Source organism: Henckelia pumila, chromosome 3 (assembly GCF_033568475.1).
Source record: "Henckelia pumila isolate YLH828 chromosome 3, ASM3356847v2, whole genome shotgun sequence".
In the NCBI taxonomy this organism is placed as follows: domain Eukaryota; kingdom Viridiplantae; phylum Streptophyta; class Magnoliopsida; order Lamiales; family Gesneriaceae; genus Henckelia; species Henckelia pumila.
The window spans coordinates 43,126,635-43,151,421 of record NC_133122.1 but is presented as its reverse complement, the minus strand read 5'-3'; the positions used below and the strand labels follow the sequence as shown (position 1 = coordinate 43,151,421).

Sequence of the window (24,787 nt, the reverse complement as noted above, 5' to 3'; positions counted from 1 at the left end):
ACCAAAATATTTTTGGGCTGAAGCAATGAACACTGCCTGTTACATCATCAATCGCGTATCAATAAGGCCAATTCTCAAGAAAACTCCATACGAGTTATGGAGGGAGAGAAAGCCTAACATTTCATTCTTTCGGGCTTTTGGATCTAAGTGCTTCATTCACAACAATGGTAAGGAAAACCTTGGCAAATTTGATGTCAAATCCGATAAAGGTATTTTTCTTGGGTATTCTACTACAAGTAAGGCTTATAGAGTATTCAATAAGCGCACCTTACTTATTGAAGAATCAATGCATGTTATATTTGATGAATCTTTGTTAAATATTTCTCGCACCAACAATGATGATATAGAAATACTTGAAGAAGAGATGGTTTCCTCAAGCTTAAATGATATAGATGCTACAGTTGAGGAAACACCACTTCCTAAGGAATGGACACATCACAAAGATCATCCTAAAGATCTGATAATTGGAAGTCCATCAAAGGGAGTATCTACTCGCTCTTCTCTCAATAATATTTGTAATCATCTTGCTTTTGTTTCTCATGTTGAGCCAAAATGTGTTGATGATGCTTTACTTGATGATTCCTGGATTATTGCTATGCAAGATGAGTTAAATGAATTTAAACGCAATAATGTTTGGGATCTTGTTTCTAGGCCGCATGATAGACCTGTGATAGGTACTAAATGGGTGTTTAGAAATAAACTTGATGAGCATGGCACCATCACTAGAAACAAGGCTAGGCTCGTAGCTAAAGGATATAGTCAAGAAGAAGGCATTGATTATGATGAGACTTATGCTCCTGTTGCCCGTCTTGAATCCATTCGTATGTTATTTGCTTTTGCATGCTCTAGAAATTTTAAATTATTTCAGATGGATGTTAAAAGTGCTTTCTTGAATGATGATTTGAAAGAAGAGGTCTATATTGAACAACCTGATGGCTTTGTTGATAATTTGTTATCTGATCACGTATATAGACTCAACAAAGCTTTGTATGGATTGAAACAAGCTCCTCGAGCTTGGTATGAAAAACTCTCTTCTTTCCTTATTACCAATGGCTTTACTAGAAAAATTGTTGATATTACATTGTTTACTTTATCTAGAGATAATGATTTGCTTATTGTGCAAATTTATGTGGACGATATCATTTTCGGTTCTACTAACGAAGATCTTTGCCAAGAATTTTCTAAGCTTATGCAAGATCACTTTGAGATGAGCATGATGGGGGAACTTAACTATTTCCTCGGATTGCAAATCAAGCAGTGCAAGGATGGGTTCTTTGTGAACCAAAGCAAATACATCAAGAAAATTCTAAAGAAGTTTGGAATGGAGAATACAAAATCATCATCCACACCGATGAGCACAGCAATCAGACTCGACAAGGATGAAAATGGTAAATCTGTAGATCAATCTTCCTTTCGTAGTATGATTGGCTCCTTATTATATGCTACTGCAAGTAGGCCAGACATTATGTCTAGTGTATGCATGTGTGCACGATTTCAATCATGTCCAAAGGAATCACATTTGTTCTCCTTAAAACGCATTTTTAAATATCTTTCAAATACTCCAAATCTCGGCTTGTGGTATTCGAAAAATTCTTTCTTTGATTTAAAAGCTTACTGTGATGCCGACTTTGGTGGATATAAGGTGGACCGGAAAAGCACTAGTGAAACCTGTTTCTTTTTAGGAAACTCTTTGGTTTCTTGGTTTTCCAAAAAGCAAAACTGTGTTGCGTTATCAACGACCGAAGCCGAATATATGGCTACCGGTAGTTGTTGTGCGCAAATTCTTTGGATGAAGCATCAATTGCTCGACTATGGCGTCTCTTTTTCAAAAATCCCTATTTTCTGTGACAACACTAGCGCCATATGTCTAACAAAGAATCCGATTCAACATTCGCGCACCAAACATATTGACATTCGTCATCATTTTATTCGTGACCACATCGAACGAAATGAAGTTGAACTTCAATATGTTGACACGACAAATCAAATTGCTGATATTTTTACAAAACCACTAGATGAAAATACTTTTATTCGTTTGCGTGGTGAACTTGGAATGATTGAATTGTAATCATTTGAAGACATAAATAAATTTAATGTCATATTAAGGGGGAGCTTAATATAAAATTCGAGCAAATTTAATGTTGGATAATACAAATTAATTGTATTTATTCAATATTAAACGCTCATATTTTGTTAATTATGTGAATTTATGTGTTGTATTTAGAAATCATATTTTCTATTTTTATTTTTTTTTTCATTTAATTTTCCAGCCTTTTTGATTATCACAAAAAGGGGGAGAATATAAATGGTTAACTAAGGGGGAGAATAATATGCTATAAAAAGGGGGAGTTTTATTTATGCATAGTTTTATTCTTGCAATTATATTGTGCAAATTTAAATTGTTTATTTAATATTGTACTTTTATTTCCCCTATTTAACCAAGTTTTGTGATCATAAAAAAGGGGGAGATTGTTACGCCTTAAACGCATACAAATCTCGTGTTATGAGATTAATGTTTTTAATGCATTAACAAATCTTATATTATTATGTTTTGATGATTACAAAACTCGGTTAATTGTTACTAACCATTTAAAGTGAGACTTTGCAGATTAGATCATATTAACAATCAAATTCTTGGAAGTTACTTTGAAGTTGTAAAAGAAATGGACAAGGACAAGCCAATATTATAAAGCAGAAACTTGCAAAATTCACCGGGCACTTTCCGGTCATCCAAATCAGATCTCCAATAGTGAAAATCAAGATCAGGATGTTCTCAAGCTTCTCTCCAAATTTCATAGCAATCCAACGGCTGGATATGGAGATATGATTTTTTTAACAAAGCTGCACAGTACTTACTTCTGCAAGGAATGAACTATGAAGACTCAACTTCAGAAAATAACTAGGAATGCTTCGGTTATAAAAATCCGATCTCCACCGATCACATGGATTTCCATGATGTTTTAAAGTTTGTATCCAAATTTCAAATCAATCCAACGGCTGAATATAGAGTTATGATTTTTGCAAATATGTTGAACAGTAGCTATTTATGCAAGGAGCTAACTGCTGAAGTATCGGATTCAGAAGACTACTGGAATCGATGGAGGAATCCAAATCCAATCTCCACCAATCACGATCAATATCAGGATGTTACAAAGATTGTGTGTTAATTTCAGGCCAATCCAACGGATGGATTGTGAGATTCGAATTTTTGAAAAGTAATGCTCAGAACAAAAGCGAGAACGTGATTTTGCGACTTCCGAGATTTACTGGACGTGTTTGATTTTTTCAAATTCAATCTCCACCGTTCAGATTGAAGATTAGATGTTTTCAAGCAACTGTCCAAATTTGAGATTAATCCAACGGTTAGATTGAGAGATATGATTTTTCCACAAAATCTGCTCAGTGCTGGAAAAAGAAGGCAGCGGCGCCTACACTTTGTCTCTACTCCTTGGCTTCCCAATAAACGCTCCAAGCACACAAATTCAAATTCAAATCTTTGCCAACTATAAATAGAGGCTTGCCAAGACCATTTAGAGAAATCCCAACTCATTTCTTCTCTCATTTGCAAGCAATATTCTCTCCACCAAAGTTCTCAATCAATATTTGAGAGTTATTTGTGAAAATAGTTTGTGAGTTGGTTGTGCTATTGTTGTAAACACTTAGTGTGAAGCCAAGTGTATTGTGAGATTGTTGTAAACACTTGAGTGTGAAGCCAAGTGTTTTTGTTGAGGCTATCCTTGGAGCCATTAAGGCCAAGTGTTCGAGTTGTATCGGCGCGGTGATCGTGTTGAGTTGTAAAGGCTATCCTTGGAGCCATCAAGACCAAGTGTTCGAGTGCTAGTGGATCCTTGGTTAATCGTACTTAACCAAGAAGGGGAGACGTAGACGATTTATCGTCGAACTTCCATAAACAATTCCTATCTCTCTTTTACTGCTTTATTTACTTTACGCATTTATTTACCGCTTTATATTTGATTGTTTTACTAGTCTTCCGCTTGCGTTTAGTATAATCGCTTTAAATTGCTAAAGTTGCCAAAGAACCTAATCCCCCCCCCCATTAGGTTCTAACAATATTCACCATTGGAAATTTAATTCCTGTTTCACCTAAATTTTAGTTAACTAGACACAAGCGTTCTAAGTTAACCCTTACCAATGAATTAATCCAATACAAGCGATTAGATTTAAACCCACGGTAGCATTCAAACTAGCAAAACTGATTAATCTATACAACACATACACAAGCGGATGTATTTAGCCTAGTCAATTGTTATCTCTACAATTCATAAACTCACAAGCGGATGATTATTAATTGTAGTTGCTTCGCAAATTAGATGATTCAAACAATTACGGATTTGAATTCTAATTTAACATTAGATTGTATAGCGAAATCACAGACCTTGTAATCTCACACACAAGCATGGCAATCAATTCAGAACAACTCTTGATACGCAAATAAAATCAAACAATGAAAATCTGAATCTCACAAGATAAATAAAATCAAGGGTTCGTCTTCCTCAACCAAGAATAAAAACTAGAAAATTAAAAACTAAGAACAAGAAAGATAAAGCTTAGCCGCCAGATGAATTCTCTGCGTCTGTAGCTGTCTCCCAAATCTCTTCTGCGCTCGATACCCCCCGAATCCCCTCTATTGTGTCTTTGAAATCTCTTTTATATGTCCTCGAAGCCCGTTAAAGAAAGCCCGACAAATCGAGTGTTTTAAAGTTACAAAAATCGGCCAATTTCTCGCACAGAGCAGCGCGGGCGTGCCTACGGAACAGCGCGGGCGCGCTTAAGCTACGAATTTTCACTTCTTTTCACGTCCAGGGATGGTGCGGGCGCGCGTATAAATCGGGAGGGCGCGCATGCCTCTCGCATGTGTTATTCTGCAGCGCGCGAAAATTTTCAAAAAAATCATATCTCACAATCTATCCATCGGATTGAGCTAAAATTTGGAAAGCTGCTTCAAAACTTCTTGAAATTTATTATGAACGGTGGAGATCGGATTTTAACTTCTCTACAATTAAATATGATTTTCTGATCATTGCTGCTTCGTAATTCTTCTCTTATCTCGGCTCTTTCTTCCATCTTTAGTTCTATTTCTTCTTTTTTCCTGTATCAAATCATATACAATGATTAATAACTATAAAACCAAATTTATCTTTTAAAATGCATCGAATTATAACAAATTATAACAATTAAACATAGAAAAATATGGACACATCACATATTCATAAATACTTAATCGCAAATTATATATGTATATATATAATATAAAATAAAAATAACGATCAATTTGGGTGGTAAAAGTGAGTAAAACGTGTTTGTAGCTGTCGATAACCGCTCCTAAAGGTGGAAAATAACCGTCTTTAAAACACTTTTTTTTTTCCAATGGTAGCCTCAATTTTTTTAAAAAAATTTTTGTTTTATATTTTGTTTGTTTGTTTTATTTGTTTTAGTTAGAATATTTATCATTTATTTAATAACATGATATTCGAGTTCAAAAGTGCGAGCTTCACTAATTTGAAAACTTGTATTTTATTATCTAATTTAGGTCAAATATTTTTTAAAAAAACAATCTTTTGCAGTGACACAGTGTATTTCAAATACACTTGGGGAGGTTTTTTTGTTTTTTTTTTAAAAAATGTTTGACCAACTCTATTTTCCAAAATATCCCCATTTGAAAAACAAATAATTTTTCAAATAATAGATATCTTATGAGAAGATCTCACGGAACATTCGCGAGACTGGTAAACCCGGTTCATATTTTCAATAAAAACTAATATTTTTAACATAAAATAAATTTTTTTCATGGGTTGGTGCAGATCAAATAACCGTCTCACAAAATTACGCAATGAAACCGTTTCATTGAAGTTTTTTATTTTGAAAATGATGGTGAACTAGACAACTATTTTTTTTAAAAAATTAATTTTTAAAATATTAGGTAATTTGTTTTTCAAAATAATTTGTAATCTTTTTTATTTTTCTAAAAAGATAAATTTGTACATGGTTTGGAGTTTGGACCGACATCATACATCTTCCTTTATTTTTAAAAATCAAACCAACACATATCTAAAAGTTAAAACATTTATTTTCTAGAAAAATAAAAAGAGAGCAATACAAACCTTGTTAATCTAAAATAATATGATTGTCAAATCAAATTTTAGGTTACATTTAATTTTTAGTCGAACACTAAAATAAAATTCCAAATCTACATATAGAAAATCAAATTTTTATTTTTATTTCGACCAGACAAATTGAAATCCTAACCCTTTTGAAAAATAAAATTAGGGTACTAGATTTAAAACCTCGGCCCATTAAAAGTTAAAACCAGGGCAAAACTCTCTAATCTAGGCACTCAATTTATTGGGTTTTTTTTTCAAAAAAACTTATTATATGATTTTTGATATACTGATTATAGATACTAACAATCATTTATATGATACTAAAAATCAAAGCATACGCGTTATATGTGTTAGTATCAATTTATAGTCATTTCACTCTAATTTAGCATATCATTTTCATTCGTTTCTCGATATATTTTTTGAGTTGAGCAGAAACTCGGAGTGGATACGTTGGGACCCACACCATACTCACAATAATTTTGTTGGTTCATGTGTGCATGAATAATAACTTGTGGAGATTGTAATTCACCTTAGAAAGATAAGATGTTGCTGACATATTAGATTGAGCATAATACGTCTTTTGCTCGAGAAACCAGCATGTCATCTATGATATTTTTTAGAACGACATCAATTAAAATGAAATTTTAAATCTACCAATTAAAAATCTAATCCCAAATTCATTTTCTTCATTCAACCAAACACATGACTGGAATCTGAGCATTAGGGCATGAGGTTTCTAAACCCGGCCACTAAATTTATTAAAAATTATCATATGTCTTTTCCATATGATATGATATATATATATAATACACATGTATATAAACACCAGTATCATTCTGTTTTCAAATGCATATTTATAAGTTTTTTATGTTATAAGTACTGTTATCAAACAAATAATAAATTAAAATTTTAAAAATTCAAATCAAAAGTGAATTCATATGACTGTTAATACTAAATAAAATTTTTAATATATTTTTTACATAAGTTAATTTAGGGTATATACAAACCAAAAAAAAAAAAAAAAAGCCACTCAAATTCTCCCCCCTCTCCCTCCCCATAAACCCCGCGTTCCACACCTCTTGCAGGCTGCAGCCCCTTTCTACGCTACGCTGCAAGGGACGGGACATTCACCCTTTTCCCAGCTTTTTCTCCAGTCATTATTGCTTGTAATTCGATAGAAGCGACTGTCTCCGACGGCGTCAATGGAGAGCACCGGCGGGTGGCGCATGGCGGGGATGGAGGTGCCGATACTTAGCACCGACTCCATCGAGTGGGTTCAAGTCTCCATCCCCTCTTCTTCTAATTCACATCCCAGTACTTCTCAAAACCCAGTTGCCAAAGACTTCGCCTCTTGCTGCCCAATCGGAGATCCCCCCTCTTATTTTATCTGGTAATTTAATCCCTTGTTTGCTCTCTTGTGCATGTGTATTTCGTACCTGTTTTTGTTTACAAGCTTGGAAAATGCTACTAGGTTATGCCTTTTTTTTGTGTGTTTACGGTCGGGTGTTCCCAGAAAAGTTTTAAGTTTTAACTAGAAAAATGATTATTTTTGGTGCCTTATTCGCCTAAAATCAAGCACTGACTCTTATTGCTACAACGAATGGTGGGGATGGTGTCTGTTTCGGTTTTATCACTATCTTACGAAATGATCGCTACCATTCTATACAACCATTCTATACACTTTTCATTAAATAAAACTTTATTATGTTTTTCTATGGAACTTAAGATACGCACTAGTGTCATACCGTAGCTACAAGTCTACAGCATATATTAGTCTGAGACTCTGATATCATGGTTTGAACACTTTTGCTCTGAGTTAGCATATGTTTTTCCGTGCTGTTGTGTACACCATTTTGATGTTATTCACGCGGTGCTTCATGCCATCCAAAATTGTGCACCAGAACAACAGAACTTATTATTTTGTTATTATTCTGATGCATCCTCATTGTGATCAGCGGTCCAAGTGGACTATGGAGTCAGCCTTGCAAAATCCCAAAGTGCACATATTAATGGTCATAGACTCATAGGGATATTAAAGTATCTATTTTGATGGCCTTTGATTCACTTGCAACCACATTGTCTGATATAACTATCTTTTCTTTTAATGTCACTTGTGCCTCGGTTCATCGTGAAGCGGAAAAAAAATCTGCTATGAACTGGCACTTATCCCCTGTTCAGAGAGATGTACGTGTCTTGTTAGACCACTTTTAAATTATCCCGACTTTTAACATATGTGAAACTTCTTTTGTAGTTGTGATCATATGGATAATAGGACGTGCACTTGATGGGGGTATTTATTTTTGAAGTTTTGTTTTATGAAGCAAGTACTACAAAATTTGGTTGCTTACGTTACATCACGTCTGCCCAAAGCAAAGATAGTTGTGAAGTTATTTTATTTTATTTTTAATTTCTGGAAAAAATTGTTTTTAGTTTTATTCTTTTTTGATAAAGGGTGTCACTCGGATACTCTTTCATGAAATCATAAGAAAGTTTACCATATTTCCTTTTTCCCTTCTTTTGGGAGAGTGAACCCCCCTTCTTTCTAATTGGATCCTTTGATATCTGTTAGAAAACGAGACTTGGACCTCACTCACCTCAAAAACTAGCTCAAGAGGTGAGAATTGCCATTTTCTATATAAGGAACTTCCAGGCTATTTACCAAACCGATGTGGGTCAGAATTAAACATACCAACACACCCCTCGCACGTCCAAGAATGAAACGACTGGAACGTGGAGATCAAATTAATGGGGGTGGCCCAATTATGGGACTATATAAGGAACTTCCAGACTATTTACCAAACCGATGTGGGACAGAATTAAACATATCAACACACCCCTCGCACGTCCAGGAATGAAACGACTGGAACGTGAAGATCAAATTAATGGGGGTGGCCCAATTATGGGACGGGTGAGGCCAACTATGGGCCGTCCAACACATAACGGTGGAACTTGACTCTGATACCATGTTAGAATTGACTTGGACCTAACTCACCTCAAAAGCTAGCTCAAGAGGAGAGGTTTGCCTTTGTCTATATATTAAACTTCCCAGGTTATTTAACCACCGGAAGTTTTTTCTGGAAACTTAGCAAGTGCTACAAAATCTTGCAGACAAGAACTGGATTTCAATTTTGAAAACCATGCCAGGGATCAGCATGAGCATGATAGTTGTGGTTTGATTGATAGGGCGACCAATACCAAAGTCATGGAAACTTCATTTGAAGTTTCCAAAAGATGAACATGTCCAAATGGTGGATGGATTTCAATGCTCAGCGAATTCCCCAAGTACTCGTGGGGATGTAGTTGATCAAACTTTTTATTGTGCAGTAAAAGGGTTCACAGATTCAATAAATGCTTGTACTGAAAGCTCATTAAGAGATTCTTTAGCTGATGGGATGCATCAGAAAAGGGTCATGGACTACGAATTGTCGTCCAATTTCGTATTGAAAGAGTTTAATTTTAGGGTGATTCAGCCCAGCCAAAGACAGCTAATGGATGCAATGGCTGATCCCAAGACTTTTAACTGTGTATGGAGCTTGTGCGCAAATTTTAGGAAAAAGAGATCATGTAATCATAGTCGAAACACTAAATTTTGGGGTATGCATGAGGAAGTGAAACATCCAAAACCGACTTTTAACATATGTGAAACTTCTTTTGTAGTTGTGATCATATGGATAATAGGACGTGCACTTGATGGGGGTATTTATTTTTGAAGTTTTGTTTTATGAAGCAAGTACTACAAAATTTGGTTGCTTACGTTACATCACGTCTGCCCAAAGCAAAGATAGTTGTGAAGTTATTTTATTTTATTTTTAATTTCTGGAAAAAATTGTTTTTAGTTTTATTCTTTTTTGATAAAGGGTGTCACTCGGATACTCTTTCATGAAATCATAAGAAAGTTTACCATATTTCCTTTTTCCCTTCTTTTGGGAGAGTGAACCCCCCTTCTTTCTAATTGGATCCTTTGATATCTGTTAGAAAACGAGACTTGGACCTCACTCACCTCAAAAACTAGCTCAAGAGGTGAGAATTGCCATTTTCTATATAAGGAACTTCCAGGCTATTTACCAAACCGATGTGGGTCAGAATTAAACATACCAACACACCCCTCGCACGTCCAAGAATGAAACGACTGGAACGTGGAGATCAAATTAATGGGGGTGGCCCAATTATGGGACTATATAAGGAACTTCCAGACTATTTACCAAACCGATGTGGGACAGAATTAAACATATCAACACACCCCTCGCACGTCCAGGAATGAAACGACTGGAACGTGAAGATCAAATTAATGGGGGTGGCCCAATTATGGGACGGGTGAGGCCAACTATGGGCCGTCCAACACATAACGGTGGAACTTGACTCTGATACCATGTTAGAATTGACTTGGACCTAACTCACCTCAAAAGCTAGCTCAAGAGGAGAGGTTTGCCTTTGTCTATATATTAAACTTCCCAGGTTATTTAACCACCGGAAGTTTTTTCTGGAAACTTAGCAAGTGCTACAAAATCTTGCAGACAAGAACTGGATTTCAATTTTGAAAACCATGCCAGGGATCAGCATGAGCATGATAGTTGTGGTTTGATTGATAGGGCGACCAATACCAAAGTCATGGAAACTTCATTTGAAGTTTCCAAAAGATGAACATGTCCAAATGGTGGATGGATTTCAATGCTCAGCGAATTCCCCAAGTACTCGTGGGGATGTAGTTGATCAAACTTTTTATTGTGCAGTAAAAGGGTTCACAGATTCAATAAATGCTTGTACTGAAAGCTCATTAAGAGATTCTTTAGCTGATGGGATGCATCAGAAAAGGGTCATGGACTACGAATTGTCGTCCAATTTCGTATTGAAAGAGTTTAATTTTAGGGTGATTCAGCCCAGCCAAAGACAGCTAATGGATGCAATGGCTGATCCCAAGACTTTTAACTGTGTATGGAGCTTGTGCGCAAATTTTAGGAAAAAGAGATCATGTAATCATAGTCGAAACACTAAATTTTGGGGTATGCATGAGGAAGTGAAACATCCAAAACCAGAAGGATATATTTCTCCTTTAACTTGGTCGGTCCAATACAAAAGGAAGCAATCGAATATGTCTGATGATTTATCATCCTCATGTCTGGTTCCAACGGTTTTTCCTTCAAAATCCCTTTGTGTTGTAACCCAAGACACTGCACAGGAAAATGTTGAAGATTGTGCAGAGAATTCTGTCAAGCACATTTCATATTTGGATGCATATCGTTTGATTGAGACTCCAATTTCTATGGGTCGTCCAACACATAACGGTGGAACCTGACTCTGATATCATGTTAGAATTGACTTGGACCTAACCCACCTCAAAAGCTAGCTCTTTTGACATGGTACCTTTTCCATTTAAGAAATTTGTTTTCTCCACTAAATCCAGTAAATTCTTAGTGAACTCTTCTTGATTGAGTTTAATGGTGGGGATCTCGTCTTCATATTCATATCCAAAATCTTCCATGTCACGCTTTGCCATTTCTCTAGATGCAAGTTCGGGTGATGGGAGGAACTCTACAATAGTTTATGAATTAAAGTTTGTGTCCGCTATTCTCGAGACATCATCATTACAAAGAACCAACATAGGCGGATTTATATGCATAACATTTTGACTAGATTTAACTTGAGGCTCATACTCATTCCTCCCTCCCTGCACTCCTGGAAGGCTAAGCGGCTTCGCACTAATAGATGCACTTGCATAATGCCTGAATTGTGCTTTCATTGGACATGCATTGCAATTGGGCTGTCTCTTCGTACAAAAAACCTTTCCAAAGGTGATCATATGGTAATGGCATTCATACAGTGTTTCATTTGAAATCTCGCACAAACGTGGCCAGATGTACTTCTAGATGGTATCCACTAAAGGGTAATTGTTTAAAAGATGTATCTGAACATCCTCCGGAAGTGGATGAAGAGGGACCCATCCAAGACGCACCAAAATCCGTCCAACGTTGGTATCAACTGGGAAGGCAAGATGATGAAGCGTCAAGAGTTTCACACACTCAGTACTCTTGAAGCCAAGTCCAGGTATGCTCAATAAGTAATTTTTTGCTTTATCAGGTGGAACATCTCTCCAATCATTCGATCAAGGAAATCCAAGAAGAGCTCACTAAAAATTTACTGGATTTAGTGGAGAAAACAAATTTGTTAAATGGAAAAGGTACCATGTCAAAAGAGCTAGCTTTTGAGGTGAGTTAGGTCCAAGTCAATTCTAACATGGTATCAGAGCCAGGTTCCACCGTTATGTGTTGGACGGCCCATAGAAATTGGAGTCTCAATCAAACGATGTGCATCCAAATATGGAATGTGCTTGACAGAATTCTCTGCACAATCTTCAACATTTTCCTGTGCAGTGTCTTGGGTTATAACACAAAGGGCTTTTGAAGGAAAAACCGTTGGAACCAGACATGAGGATGATAAATCATCAGACATATTCGATTGCTTCCTTTTGTATTGGACCGACCAAGTTAAAAGAGAAATATATCCTTCTGGTTTTGGATGTTTCACTTCCTCATGCATACCCCGAAATTTAGTCTTTCGACTATGATTACATGATCTCTTTTTCCTAAAATTTGACATAGGGCACAAGCTCCGTACACAGTTAAAAGTCTTGGGATCAGCCATTGCATCCATTAGCTGTCTTTGGCTAGGCTGAATCACCCTAAAATTAAACTCTTTCAATACGAAATTGGATGACAATTCATAGTCCATGACCCTTTTCTGATGCGTCCCATCAGCTAAAGAATCTCTTAATGAGCTTTCAGTACAAGCATTCAGTGAATCTGTGAATCCTTTTACTGCACAATAAGAAGTTTGATCAACTGCATCCCCACGAGTATTTGGGGAATTCACTGAGCATTGAGGTGAGTTAGGTCCAAGTCAATTCTAACATGGTATCAGAGTCAGGTTCCACCGTTATGTGTTGGACGACCCATAGTTGGCCTCACCCTTCCCATAATTGGGCCACCCCCATTAATTTGATCTCCACATTCCAGAACATGCATCCAGTTACACAGAAGGAGGAGTTTGATTCGTGCGATCCTTAGGAGGGAGAAGCCGGACCTAGTGGTCTTCCAAGAAACCAAGCAAATGAGGGTTGATAGGAGGTTTATAGCGAGTTTGTGGAAGTCAAGATTTATCGAGTGGCTGGAGTTGCCAGCTTTGGGCAGTAGAAGGGGTATTCTGGTGGCATGGGATTCTAAGACGGTATCAGTGAAGGACAACTTAATCGGAGAATTCTCAGTTTCGATTAAAATAGAAAAGGGCGGTAATTCTGATTGGTGGTTTTCAGGGGTGTATGGCCCATGCAATCCGAAGGATCAGCAATATTTTTGGGAGGAATTGGCAGGACTGGAGACGTTGTGTAATCCTAACTGGTGCGTAGGCGGAGATTTCAATGTGGTGAGGTCTCTGAGTGAGAAGTTGAACAACACCACCTCGACCAGTAGCATGAGAAACTTTGACTCTTTGATCAGAGAGTTAGAGTTGTGTGATCCTCCGCTCTTGAATGGCAAATTCACTTGGTCCAACATGAGAGTGTCCCCTATTTGCTGCAGACTTGATATATTTTTGTTCTCGGGGGGTTGGAAACAGATGTTCAAGTTCAGTAGACAACGGATACTGCCGAGAATCACTTCAGATCATAATCCAGTAATTTTGGACACCACAATAGGGGAATGGGGTCCAACTCCTTTTAGGTTTGAAAATATGTGGTTAAAACATAAGAATTTCAAAGAAGAGTTCGCAATGTGGTGGTCGAGTAAAAGCGTGCAAGGGTGGGAAGGGTATAAGTTCATGAGGAAATTGAAGGATATCAAATCGGACATTAAGAAATGGAATTCAGATAAGTTTGGGAACTTAGATGCGAGAAGGAAGGACTTGGAGAGCAGGCGAGGGACTTTGGGAAGACAATTTGGTGATAGAGAGAAGAGTTCTTAGGAGTGAAATGAAGGAATTAGCTTGCTGGAGTGCTCAAAAGGATTTTCAGAAAGCAAAAGTAAAGTGGTTGAAGGAAGGGGATTGTAACACGAGATTTTTTCATTCTTTACTCAGCCAGAGGAAGAGTAGATCGAGAATTGAGAAACTGGAATTGGAGGATGGAACCTTTTGCACGGACAGTGAACTTATCAAGGCGCATTTGATCGAATTCTATCGCAACCTATTCAGTAAAACAGGTATTGGGGAGGGGTTCGGCATAGAGGGAGTGGAATGGAGCCAAATCGATCACGATGATATGTTACAGCTTGAGCTTCCGTTTTCAGAAGCAGAAATCAGAAAAGCAGTCTTCGAGTGTGATGGATCGAAATCTCCGGGCCCCGATGGTTTCACAATGGCAGTTTATCAGGACTGTTGGCAAATAATTAAGGGGGATTTGCTTAAGGTATTTGAGGAATTTTACGAAAAAAGAATAATTAACGGTGTAACAAACGAAACCTATATTTGTTTGGTCCCAAAAAAGAAAGATTCAGAGCGTATCAAGGACTTTCGACCTATTAGTTTGGTAACCAGTTTGTATAAGATCATCGCCAAGGTGCTAGCTTCGCGTCTGAAAAAGGTAATGGATCATACGATTGCAGATTCACAAAGAGCTTTCATCAAAGGGAGACAGATTCTTGACTGCTGTCTCATTGCTAACGAGATGGTAAAAGAGTTCAGATTGAAGAAAAAGAAAGGATGGGCTTTTAAAGCAGATTTCGAAAAAGCTTACGATAACGTGGATTCAGATTTCTGGATTTTGTACTCATGAAAAAGGGATTCGGTGAGAGGTGGAGAAGATGGATCAAAGGCTGCCTAGACAACGTCAATTATTCGATTCTTATCAATGGCAGGCCCTGTGGCAAAATAAGAGGAGAAAAAGGTTTGAGGCAGGGAGATTCTCTATCTCCCTTTCTTTTTAACTTGGTAGCTGATGTTCTGGCTAGGCTAATGGACAAGGCTAAGGCCATGAACTTTATTCAAGGCTGGGATATAGGGAGGGGAGGAGTCGAGGTTTCTCACATACAATTCGCAGATGACTCTCTATTTTTTGTGAAACATTCTGTTTACTTTTTGCGAAATGTCGGGTTTGAAGATCAACTTGGATAAGAGTGCTTTGTTTAGCATTAATTGTGAGACCGAAGTGGAAGTAGAGATGGCTAGAGATTTTGGTTGCGGGCTGGAGTCTTGGCCCATTACTTACCTGGGGTACCTTTAGGAGGAAATCCTCTCAAGATATCCTTTTGGGAGCCGGTGTTGTTCAAAATGTCAAAAAAGCTGGCTAGTTGGAAAAAAATTTTTCTATCGAGAGGAGGTAGACTAACTTTGATTGAGGCGGTGATGAATGCCATTCCGGTGTATCAGTTATCGCTATTCAGAATCCCTAAGGGGGTGGCGGGGACCATGGAAAAGTTAATGAGGAATTTTTTGTGGGATGGGCCGGACGGGGACAAACATTGTCATCTGGTATCTTGGGAAAAGGTTAGCTTGCCAAAGAGTAGGGGAGGGCTGGGGATCGGCAATATCCGTTCTAGGAATAGAGCTTTGTTGGGTAAATGGTGGTGGCGTTTCTCGGAGGAGGGTAATTCGTTGTGGAAGAGGATTGTGGCAAGCAAATACGGCAAACATGAGAATGGATGGGATGCGGGACTGGCAAAACATAACACTTTTCGGAGTCCCTGGAAGTTCATCTCTAGGATTTATCCGGATTTTATTCAATCAGTGAGGTTAGAGGTCAAAGGGGGAAATAGAATTAGGTTCTGGGAGGACTGTTGGGTAGGGCAATTCTCTTTTCAGTTTCTGTTTCCTTCACTTTTTCAGATCTCTAGCGCTCATAATAAATCAATTTCTCATTTTCTTTCTAGCGACTCCATCTCTTCGTTAAATTCTCCTTCGTGGGATTTGCATCTTCGTCGTAATATTAGGGATGAGGAGCTGGGTGAGCTGTCTAGTTTGTTGGAAGTTTTGGGTAGGGTTAGCTTAGTGGAGGGAGGGGAGGATGTTCGGAGGTGGAAGTGGGTTGACTCAGGAGTGTTTTCAGTTAAATCCTTCTTCGATTCCTTCTTCTCGGATGATTTGTATCCAAAATTCGATCTTTCTCGCTTTATCTGGAAGGCTAAGATTCCCTCTAAGGTAAAGGTATTCGCATGGACAGCGGTGTTGGGAAGATTGCCGACTTGTGATGTGATTCAAAGGAGGTTTCCGAATTGCTCCTTCAGCCCTAATTGGTGTGTATTGTGCAAACAAGGGGCAGAGAGTCAAGATCATTTGTTGGTTCATTGTACATACACAAGTTCATTATGGTGGTTGCTGCTGCAGGAAGTAGGTTTGTCATGGGTGGCACCAGGTTCCACGAGAGAGCTATTCGGAGCAGATTTGGGTTGGGCACTGGGAACTAGGGGGCAAATTTTGTGGGGTGTTTTAGTGCATTGCGTTTGCTGGATTGTTTGGCTAGAAAGAAACAGAAGGATCTTTGAAGATAAAGAAGATTCGATTGAAGTTACTTGGGACAAGATAAAGTTGAGCGGATCAACTTGGTTACACAATATAAAAGAATTTCAACCTTTTGCGATTTCAGATTTGTATAGGGATTGGAGCTTAGCTTTGAGCTAGATTTACTTGAACCTCTTTTGAGGATTAGTGGATCACTGGTCCACAAATTGTACTCTAATTATCTTAATTATTAATAATATTTATGTTTCTGATAAAAAAAAAATAAAATATGTTTATGACTTCAAAATTTCATCGTGCTTTATGATTTTGTTTTCCTTTTGGCTTCTGCACTAAGTGGAGATGATCAGCTCCTCCTTTTCCGCAGGAAAATTAGCAAGAGCCATTCAAATATCCTGGAGCTTCTGGAGTTATCCAATAATAATGAGATACCAAGTATCGGACTTCGACTCATTTTCCCTGACACTCTTTTTCCATTTGCTTTTATCTGCAAAAATGAGGTCTTTCTTTTATCTTTAACAAATTTATCTTTGTCGATGTTTCCTTCTGCTTAGTCATTTTATTGCCAGGTCTTAATTTTGTATGGAGGGCTCATGCTTTTTTGTACGTGCAGGAAAAGTTGGCATCTGGGAATCAATTTTTGCTTTATGCTCTGACGATGTCAGGGGTTGCATTCCTTATTAGGTTGAGGAACAGTTTTGATTATGGACCTTATTCTGTTATCCCAACTGATGAGATACTTGAGTACAACACACAAATTCAACCGTACGATGGAGCAATAAAAGCCGTTTCAGCAACAGCGGGTTGTCTTGTAATTGGAAGGAGTGATGGATCTGTTCGTTATTTTCAACTTGGCATAGTTGATCCCAGTGCTCCAGGTCTTCACGAGGGTCTTATCTTTCTTTTTATTCTTAGATTACAAATATCGTTTCCGTAACTGTCAAAATTCAACTTTTGAAATTTATCTCCATTATGATAATAATCTGAGATTGTGCATTATGATAATAATCTGATATGGTGTTTCTGATTATAAACTATGACAGGCATTTGTGCTGGTTTGACTACCCATTTGTTCATCTACTCTGCATTATTTCAACTTATAATTACATTAGTTGGTATTAATCTTAACACTCTTCTTGATGTGGGTTTTAGGCTTTGTGTCTGAACTGCGAGATGATACTGGATTTGGTCGGTTGTGGGGCATATTATCGAGGTACATATTTTCATGGCTTCTAGTTCCCCGTTCCATAAGAGTATTTAATTTTAATTTCTGTTCAATCCTGAGTAACGGCATTTGTTCTTACGAAATAATGTTGATATGTTGTTTGGCGCCTTGGCCGTTTCTTGTTTCTCACTCATAACAAAATTTTCTCCTTGAATTGGGTTTTGTCTTCTCCTTCTCTGATCCTTGCTCTTACTACATTTCTTTTACTGAATAATCATTTCTAAGTTCCAGGTTTTCTACTTGATTGATTTTCTTCACATTTTATATTACTTTAATTGAAGAGATTTGGGATTGGAGTCTTGGACTGTTCATTTACTCACAGAAAATTGGGCAAGGGATAAAATTGATAACAAGACAATTCCATTGTCGAAATATCAAATAGGAATGATGCTAGAATCTTATAGATAGCACAATTATGATTTCACATATTGACTAGAAAGGTGATAGATGCGTGATAATTTACAAATTTATGAAAGGGATGCATAACAAAACAAAATGAGACTGACTAAAAGGGGAAGAAGAATTGTACCTTGAAAAGTGGATAGAAACTTATTACATCACATGGGACTGGTTAAAATTAATATATTTTCGATATGATATACATAATTGATTTAGAGGGTGGAAAGTGATATGAAACAGGCTAATTGGATAGAGAAACTTGAGCTTGTCTTCATTTATAATCTATTCTAACTTTGAGCACCAAAACCTTATTTGTTTTATGATTTTACTTTTAGAAATAATTCTTTTCTACATTTCTTTACACCTCTTTATGGAATAATTTTCATAACTACAGTGGTGTTTTCTGAAATTTTTTTGCTTTAAATCTGTGACATGTTAGGCTTTCATCATAATTTTGCAAAGAACTAAACGTTACCTCCTTGTTTTATTTCTCTTGCTCATGTCCCTGAAGAGCTGAATTGGGAAAATTTTGTCGCAAACAATTGTATTTCTAATTGACGAAATAGGCAAATAGCTCATAATTCTTAGTTTTTGGGTTAAAAATATTTTTTTGATAAGAAACGAGATCATGTTATATATATTTATAAAAAGGACCATGTGATAATTACAAAAAGCGGATAAGATATCCGCAGACGGAACCCTTAGTACCCACATCAACAAGATATAACACTCCACAAATCTGAGCTCAAGGTGCAGCTAGGTTCAGCCCTCGCACCTAGATGCAAGCCAAGGTGCAGCTAGTCAATGGGCATGTGCTTTACATGCTCTTGGTGGTGAAGTACAACCCTTGGTTTACCATAAAGCTCAAGATTTAAACAAGCCTTAAATGTAGATGATGACTATAAGGTAAAATGCAAGGTATTTGCCATTAATTTTATTTTAAAAAAATATTTTTTAAATTAATTTCCACATATTTAGATTCTAGGATATTATGCCATTTGACTTGGGTGCATGTCTTGCTGTGCATGTCGCTCCTAGATGCTATGCTACTCAAGAGGCTTACGCTTCTGATAATTATGGTGGGATGGCTTTTTTTAAGTTTGAAATGATGCATGATTTAGTAGAGGCAAGGATGATTCAGTTACTCTAAACCATGTCTAGCCTTTCGGTACTTGATTAGACTTGTATAATTTACAGCACTTATTATTTCCATAAATCAAAGTAGATTAAACTTGTGGCTATATGCATCAAGTTGAGAAGTAGTTAAAGTTCATTTCGTGGAATATGCAATCAAACCAAACTACTTCTCCATGGGTGATAATTGCAGAAGTTGTTACGTTTTCTATTACTCTAAGCGAACCGCTTACTTTTGTTGACAAGATCATTTTTAATTGTCATCCAGGGGTCCAACGCTAGCTGGTGTACAGGATTTAGTAATATCAGAGATGCACCAGAGAAAACTACTTTTTGTGCTTCATTCTGATGGGTGTATTCGAGTCTGGGACCTTTCAAGCTGTAGTAAAATTTTCAGTAACATGATGACAGACCCAACATTACCAGGTACGTTTTCTTTCTCACATCAATAATCTTTCTGTTAATATTATTGATAGTTTTGACCTTATTATGGTTTTTGAAAATTTGATTAGGAGTATAAATAAAAAATTTTCAAATCCTTTGTCAGACGAAATCTAAATCTATAATAACCAGAAGAGGGATGAAATTTTTTTGCAAGTTTTTTGGCTTAAACTCTTGGAAACCTGCTGATGAAAACCTCGATAATACACTGGCAAGACCGTGTATCAATACTTCGGGCAGCACTCCATAAGATGTCCACAATTTGGATTGCTCACCACAATAACAAATCACGATCCCAGAAGCTAGGCTAAGGCTAAGATTTGACTTAGAAAATTTTTACGATCTAGAAGACTCACTTGAAGATTGTTGGGATAAGATCAAGTTTAGAGTCGCGTGTTGGAGTTTGAAGAGCTTAGAGTTTAAATCATTTTCGACGTCAGATTTGTATAGGAGTTGGAGTTTCGTATTTTGTTAGCAGCTTTTCAGCCTTAATTAGGCGTGGACCCCTGGTCCACTTTTTGTAACAAATCTGTTCTATTAATATATTATAATTTCAAAAAAAAAAAAAACGATGACACAACCCTTGTACAGATAAGGATTTTCCTAAGAGGAGCTGCTCTTAACAAGAGATGAAATACCATACCCTTGTCACTAGCACAAGCTAGAATCCTAAAAGATGATAAAAATTATTGTCTTTACTATTCAGACTACCCAAATTCTATTCCCTTTTAAGTTTAATCTGACCTACCATAATGTGGCTTTCTAAACCCATATGAGCCTAGCCTACACTTGGCGGGTTGGGCCATAACATTTTCATTATCCTGATTCATATTAAATGAAGTACGACGCATGCTAGACATATCTGCATCAGACTACATGGACCAAGTCCCCATCACTTCTCACATTTTCCTTTTGACGGTGAAATAGAGTATTGCCAGTATAGACAAAAATGCATTATGAAAGCTGTTCACAAATTTTAGGCTCTTTTTTGCCAAACTATGTGTCGATGTGTGTTGCTTCATGATGATATATGAGATATGTAGTGGGGTTTGCCTGCCTGAGGGATAGGGATGTTTTATTGAGAATGCTTGACATGAGTGGCATCTGCCATTCCTAATTTCTCAGATAGGGTTATTTGCTCTCCTGATTTTTAGCACTTCATGTTAATGCCTAGCAGATTTGGTGTATTGATGTCGTCAGTCCCATTAGTGATTAAAGAAATATATTACAAAGAAATGCCTTCTCTCCTTATTCGAACAGAACCTGTTATGACTTATTTTCTTATGATCGTGGTTTGATTTGTAGCTTGCGATATGATTATGACATTACTTCTGTCAAATGCTTTCAGGAGCTTTGGTGAGGCTGTGGGTGGGGGAAGCTGATTATAATACAGGGATAATTCCTTTGGCAATACTCCACAACCAGCATTTGGTAGGTGGAGAAAAGGAGACATGATCATGCTTTTGGATTATTTACTTACCTGCTATATCCAACCTGTATTGTTCTTGTCTGACCGTTTCTTTCCTATCCAGCCTGATGTGCTTGCTGGCTATCTCTCTGTGTTTCTGAACGACTGTTAATGACTTCATTTGGTTTTACCTTATGTTGTTATTTTTAAGTGAAACTTCTCAATTTTTGTCGTGCATTCCTCTAGATACACTCTCCAGGGCAATTGAATTATCAGGTAGAATTAAGACTAGAATGGTTTGGAAATATTGTGGGTTTAAAAACCAAGTTTGTGATGACTAATTTGTTTCTTATGCGAGGTTACTTTTAACATGATTTTAAATTTGTCATGGTGTTACCAGGATGCTTGAGCAATTATTTAGGTTCAGGTTTTTTTGTGTTTGATCTTCGATATATTTGTTAGATTGAGTTTTAATATAGGGGTGTCCGTAGTAATTAAAGTGGAGAGAAGTTCGGATCATTGAAGTTGGGAATTTGAAGCAGAGAAGAATTGATTGGGGTGTATGGAAGAAACTGTTATGAAGAAGATGTCAAGATGGAGTATTTCACCACTTAAGGGTTCAAACAGAATTACATAGAAACAGTTCAATTACCGCTAATAAGGAGATAATTAAGATATATTTGTAAATCTAAGGACATTCAGAGGTAAAAAAATTAGTTTCTAAAATTGGGGAATCTGACGTTTATTCACATGGAAATCCTTACGCCATCAGGATAAAATTACTGATTTTGTTGCATGTACTAATGTGTTGATTATTGTTTTATGATTTGTCTTGCATGTAAAAATGTGTTGATTAATGTTTCAGAGCAACTAACCTGTGTGGTAAAATAATAATTTAGGCTTCTGTAGATTTTCTAAACGATTTTTGTCTATAAATGTAACTGGTTCGCTCTTTACATTTATATTTGCTTGCTCTGAATGGCAACTTGTTAGGGAGATGGCACAGATTCAATATTTCTACATGGTCTTCGGTGTAATGCTGGGGACAGGTTTGCATTGTTTCTGGAGCCTTCATTGAAAAAAATTTCATTACGGGAGGTAATTAATTTGTCAGCTTCTAATTTGAATCGCTTCTGATAAATAGCCGACTAATTCCCATGCATTTTCTTTATTGTACATTTTCAGGGTGGACCTATTGATATTTGTCTGTCTTCAAACAAATTGTGGATTCTTAAGGAAGATGGACTTTTACTGCACAACTTGTTTTGTGATGACCATGAGTAAGTGCTTGGAGTGTATTGGTTTCTTTTTATACACTGGCTACATTAACCGGAACATGTGTTTTGCTTGTATAATAATTTTTCCCTTCAGTTAGTTGGATATGTATAGAATTCAGACAACGCTTTCTTCGTATTATCTTCGCATCTTTTCTTGAATAGTTATATTAAACTGTTTTGTGCTCCAATTTACTAACACTGGATTTTGTGTCAGGGGATTAGCACATTACTATCAATTGCAGGAAACATTCGTTGCTGACCTTCTATTTCAAAGTTCCGAGCATTCTTCAGCAGATCTTTTTTCGCTTGCATGCGCGGCATTTTCATCTTCCAAGGTGGTGTAAGCAATATGATTTGTTGATCTATTTCTGTAATTTGCGGTCATTGATATTGAAGTACCCACCAATATTCACGTTTTAGTTATCTTTCAATGAACTTGTGACAAATTCTGCGACTTGTTGAAAGTCTGTATTGAAAACATGGTGAAAGTCATTAATGTTTCTTCTCTAGCCATATTTTTAATTTACTCCTGTATTATTCAGCGTGTTCGAAGACAAAGAACTTTCGTTTGGAGAAATATGGGATAAGATTAAGTTAACAGTTGCAGCTTGGATAAATAATTTAACACAATTCCTATCGTATGCGCTTTCAGATTTGTATAGAGATTGGAGTATAGTATTGAAGTAGTTTGTTTTATTGTAGTAGCTTAGAGCTAGTTGTGGACCACTGGTTCACCTTTGTAATCAACCCTATTTTATAAATATAATATTTTGCGTTTTTTATTAAAAAAAAAGAAAAAGAAAAGACATCACCAGTCCACAACCAAGTTATGGACGCGAAAGATATCTTATGTATAAGAGGAAAATAATAGGACTGCTACTCACTTGGAAATGCTGGTTAACTATATATTCACTAGTTTTGATAAAGCCTAGCTTTTTTCTTTATGCCAGAGATACCTATTTTCCATCAGCATTCAAACTCTGCAAAATGCTATTACAAAAACTGGGAGTCTCAACATCCATTTTGGAAATCTATTTCACCATTTTTCAATTTAGGAAGCTTTCTTGTGTAGAAAGTATCATAAAATGTATTGGTTTAGCTTAGATTAATAATAGAAGAAGTAATACTAACTATGTTGTCCTCAAATATTTTCCCTAAGATAATTTTACTGAAATGAAAGTTCATGAACCAACTTGGCCGAAAGCTTAGCATCCTAGTGTGACATTATGGTTAAGAGTCCTGTTTACCGGGGAAAAGTAATTTTAGAGATCAATAGAAAGAGCGGAAACTGTCTTTTCTAATACCAAGCCCTTGCATCGTAAACTGTAAGGAATCAAAATCAAAATCTTTTCTGACCTCTATGTGACACGTAATGTGCGGTTGTACCTGGGATGCTAAAATTTGCTTCAAGTTCTCTTCTCGGGATCTCTCATGTCACGATATCATAATTAACTTCCTATTATGTTGATTGAGAAACTAGGTGTTTGTATGATATCAAAGCGTCTGATCCGTTATTAGATTATGACTTGCTTTTTTGAGCCGGACTTGTTTTCTTAACTTATTTTCAATCAAATAGAGCATTCCTTTGCTTGGTATTGTTTTTTCTATTTCAAAGCAACATGGATCTTGGAATTGTACTATATCACATGTTGTATTTATGTACATGAGTCTGTGACAGGTCATGCCGATGAAAGTTTTTGAACTAAAAACTCACTCTTGAATGTGTCAAAATAAAATATTTATATTGCTGAGACATATGTGCTTCGTTTGGTTTGATTTATGGTGTTTCTAGAAAAGTGTTTTTGGGATATTCCATTGAAAAATGCAAAACAACTTTGCTTTCATTTTTTTGGAGGAGAGATTTTTTTCTTTTGGTAATTGTAGATGTACCATGGAAATAGTTAATTGGGTTAGAATCATCACATAATAAAATTTAGTTATTTTAACGGCGTGTGAGATATTTTTAAATTATAATTATAAAAGTAGCGTATTGTGTTTATATATATTATAATAATAACCTATATTTAGGAAGTGGTGAAAATTGAAACAAAAGTAATTATTATGTATAGAAATGTGAAAAATGAGGTGAACTTGTATTTTAGTGAAAGAATAAATGAAGATGGCAAATTTTTGGTGTTATTTCCCAGGATGGTAAGGGGAAATGAATTTTTTTTTTTGATAAGAAACCTAATATAAGGGGAAATGAATTCAAACAAAGGCATGCCTATTCTGACATGGGATATTATAATCAGGATAAACAGGGTTAGCTGAACGGATGGGTGTTCAAGGTTTCCTGTTGACATCTGTAGCTTGCGTGAATATTTCTTACATGATTTGTTGG

At 36.5% G+C, this 24,787-nt stretch overlaps 1 protein-coding gene across 2 annotated transcripts in view; it reads left to right on the top strand.

Annotated features, from left to right (window-relative positions):
- The first annotated feature begins 7,151 nt into the window (after window positions 1-7,151).
- Window positions 7,152-24,787, top strand: part of LOC140887378 (nuclear pore complex protein NUP160) — a 29,972-nt gene continuing 12,336 nt past the window's right edge. For both annotated transcript variants that reach the window (XM_073294599.1, XM_073294598.1), the window contains exons 1-9: window positions 7,152-7,512; window positions 16,930-17,062; window positions 17,176-17,440; window positions 17,715-17,775; window positions 19,589-19,746; window positions 21,110-21,192; window positions 22,163-22,267; window positions 22,355-22,449; window positions 22,661-22,781. In XM_073294599.1, coding sequence (XP_073150700.1) covers window positions 7,325-7,512; window positions 16,930-17,062; window positions 17,176-17,440; window positions 17,715-17,775; window positions 19,589-19,746; window positions 21,110-21,192; window positions 22,163-22,267; window positions 22,355-22,449; window positions 22,661-22,781 — 1,209 coding nt within the window. In that variant the 5' untranslated portion in view covers window positions 7,152-7,324. The remainder of the gene's footprint in view (window positions 7,513-16,929; window positions 17,063-17,175; window positions 17,441-17,714; window positions 17,776-19,588; window positions 19,747-21,109; window positions 21,193-22,162; window positions 22,268-22,354; window positions 22,450-22,660; window positions 22,782-24,787) is intronic.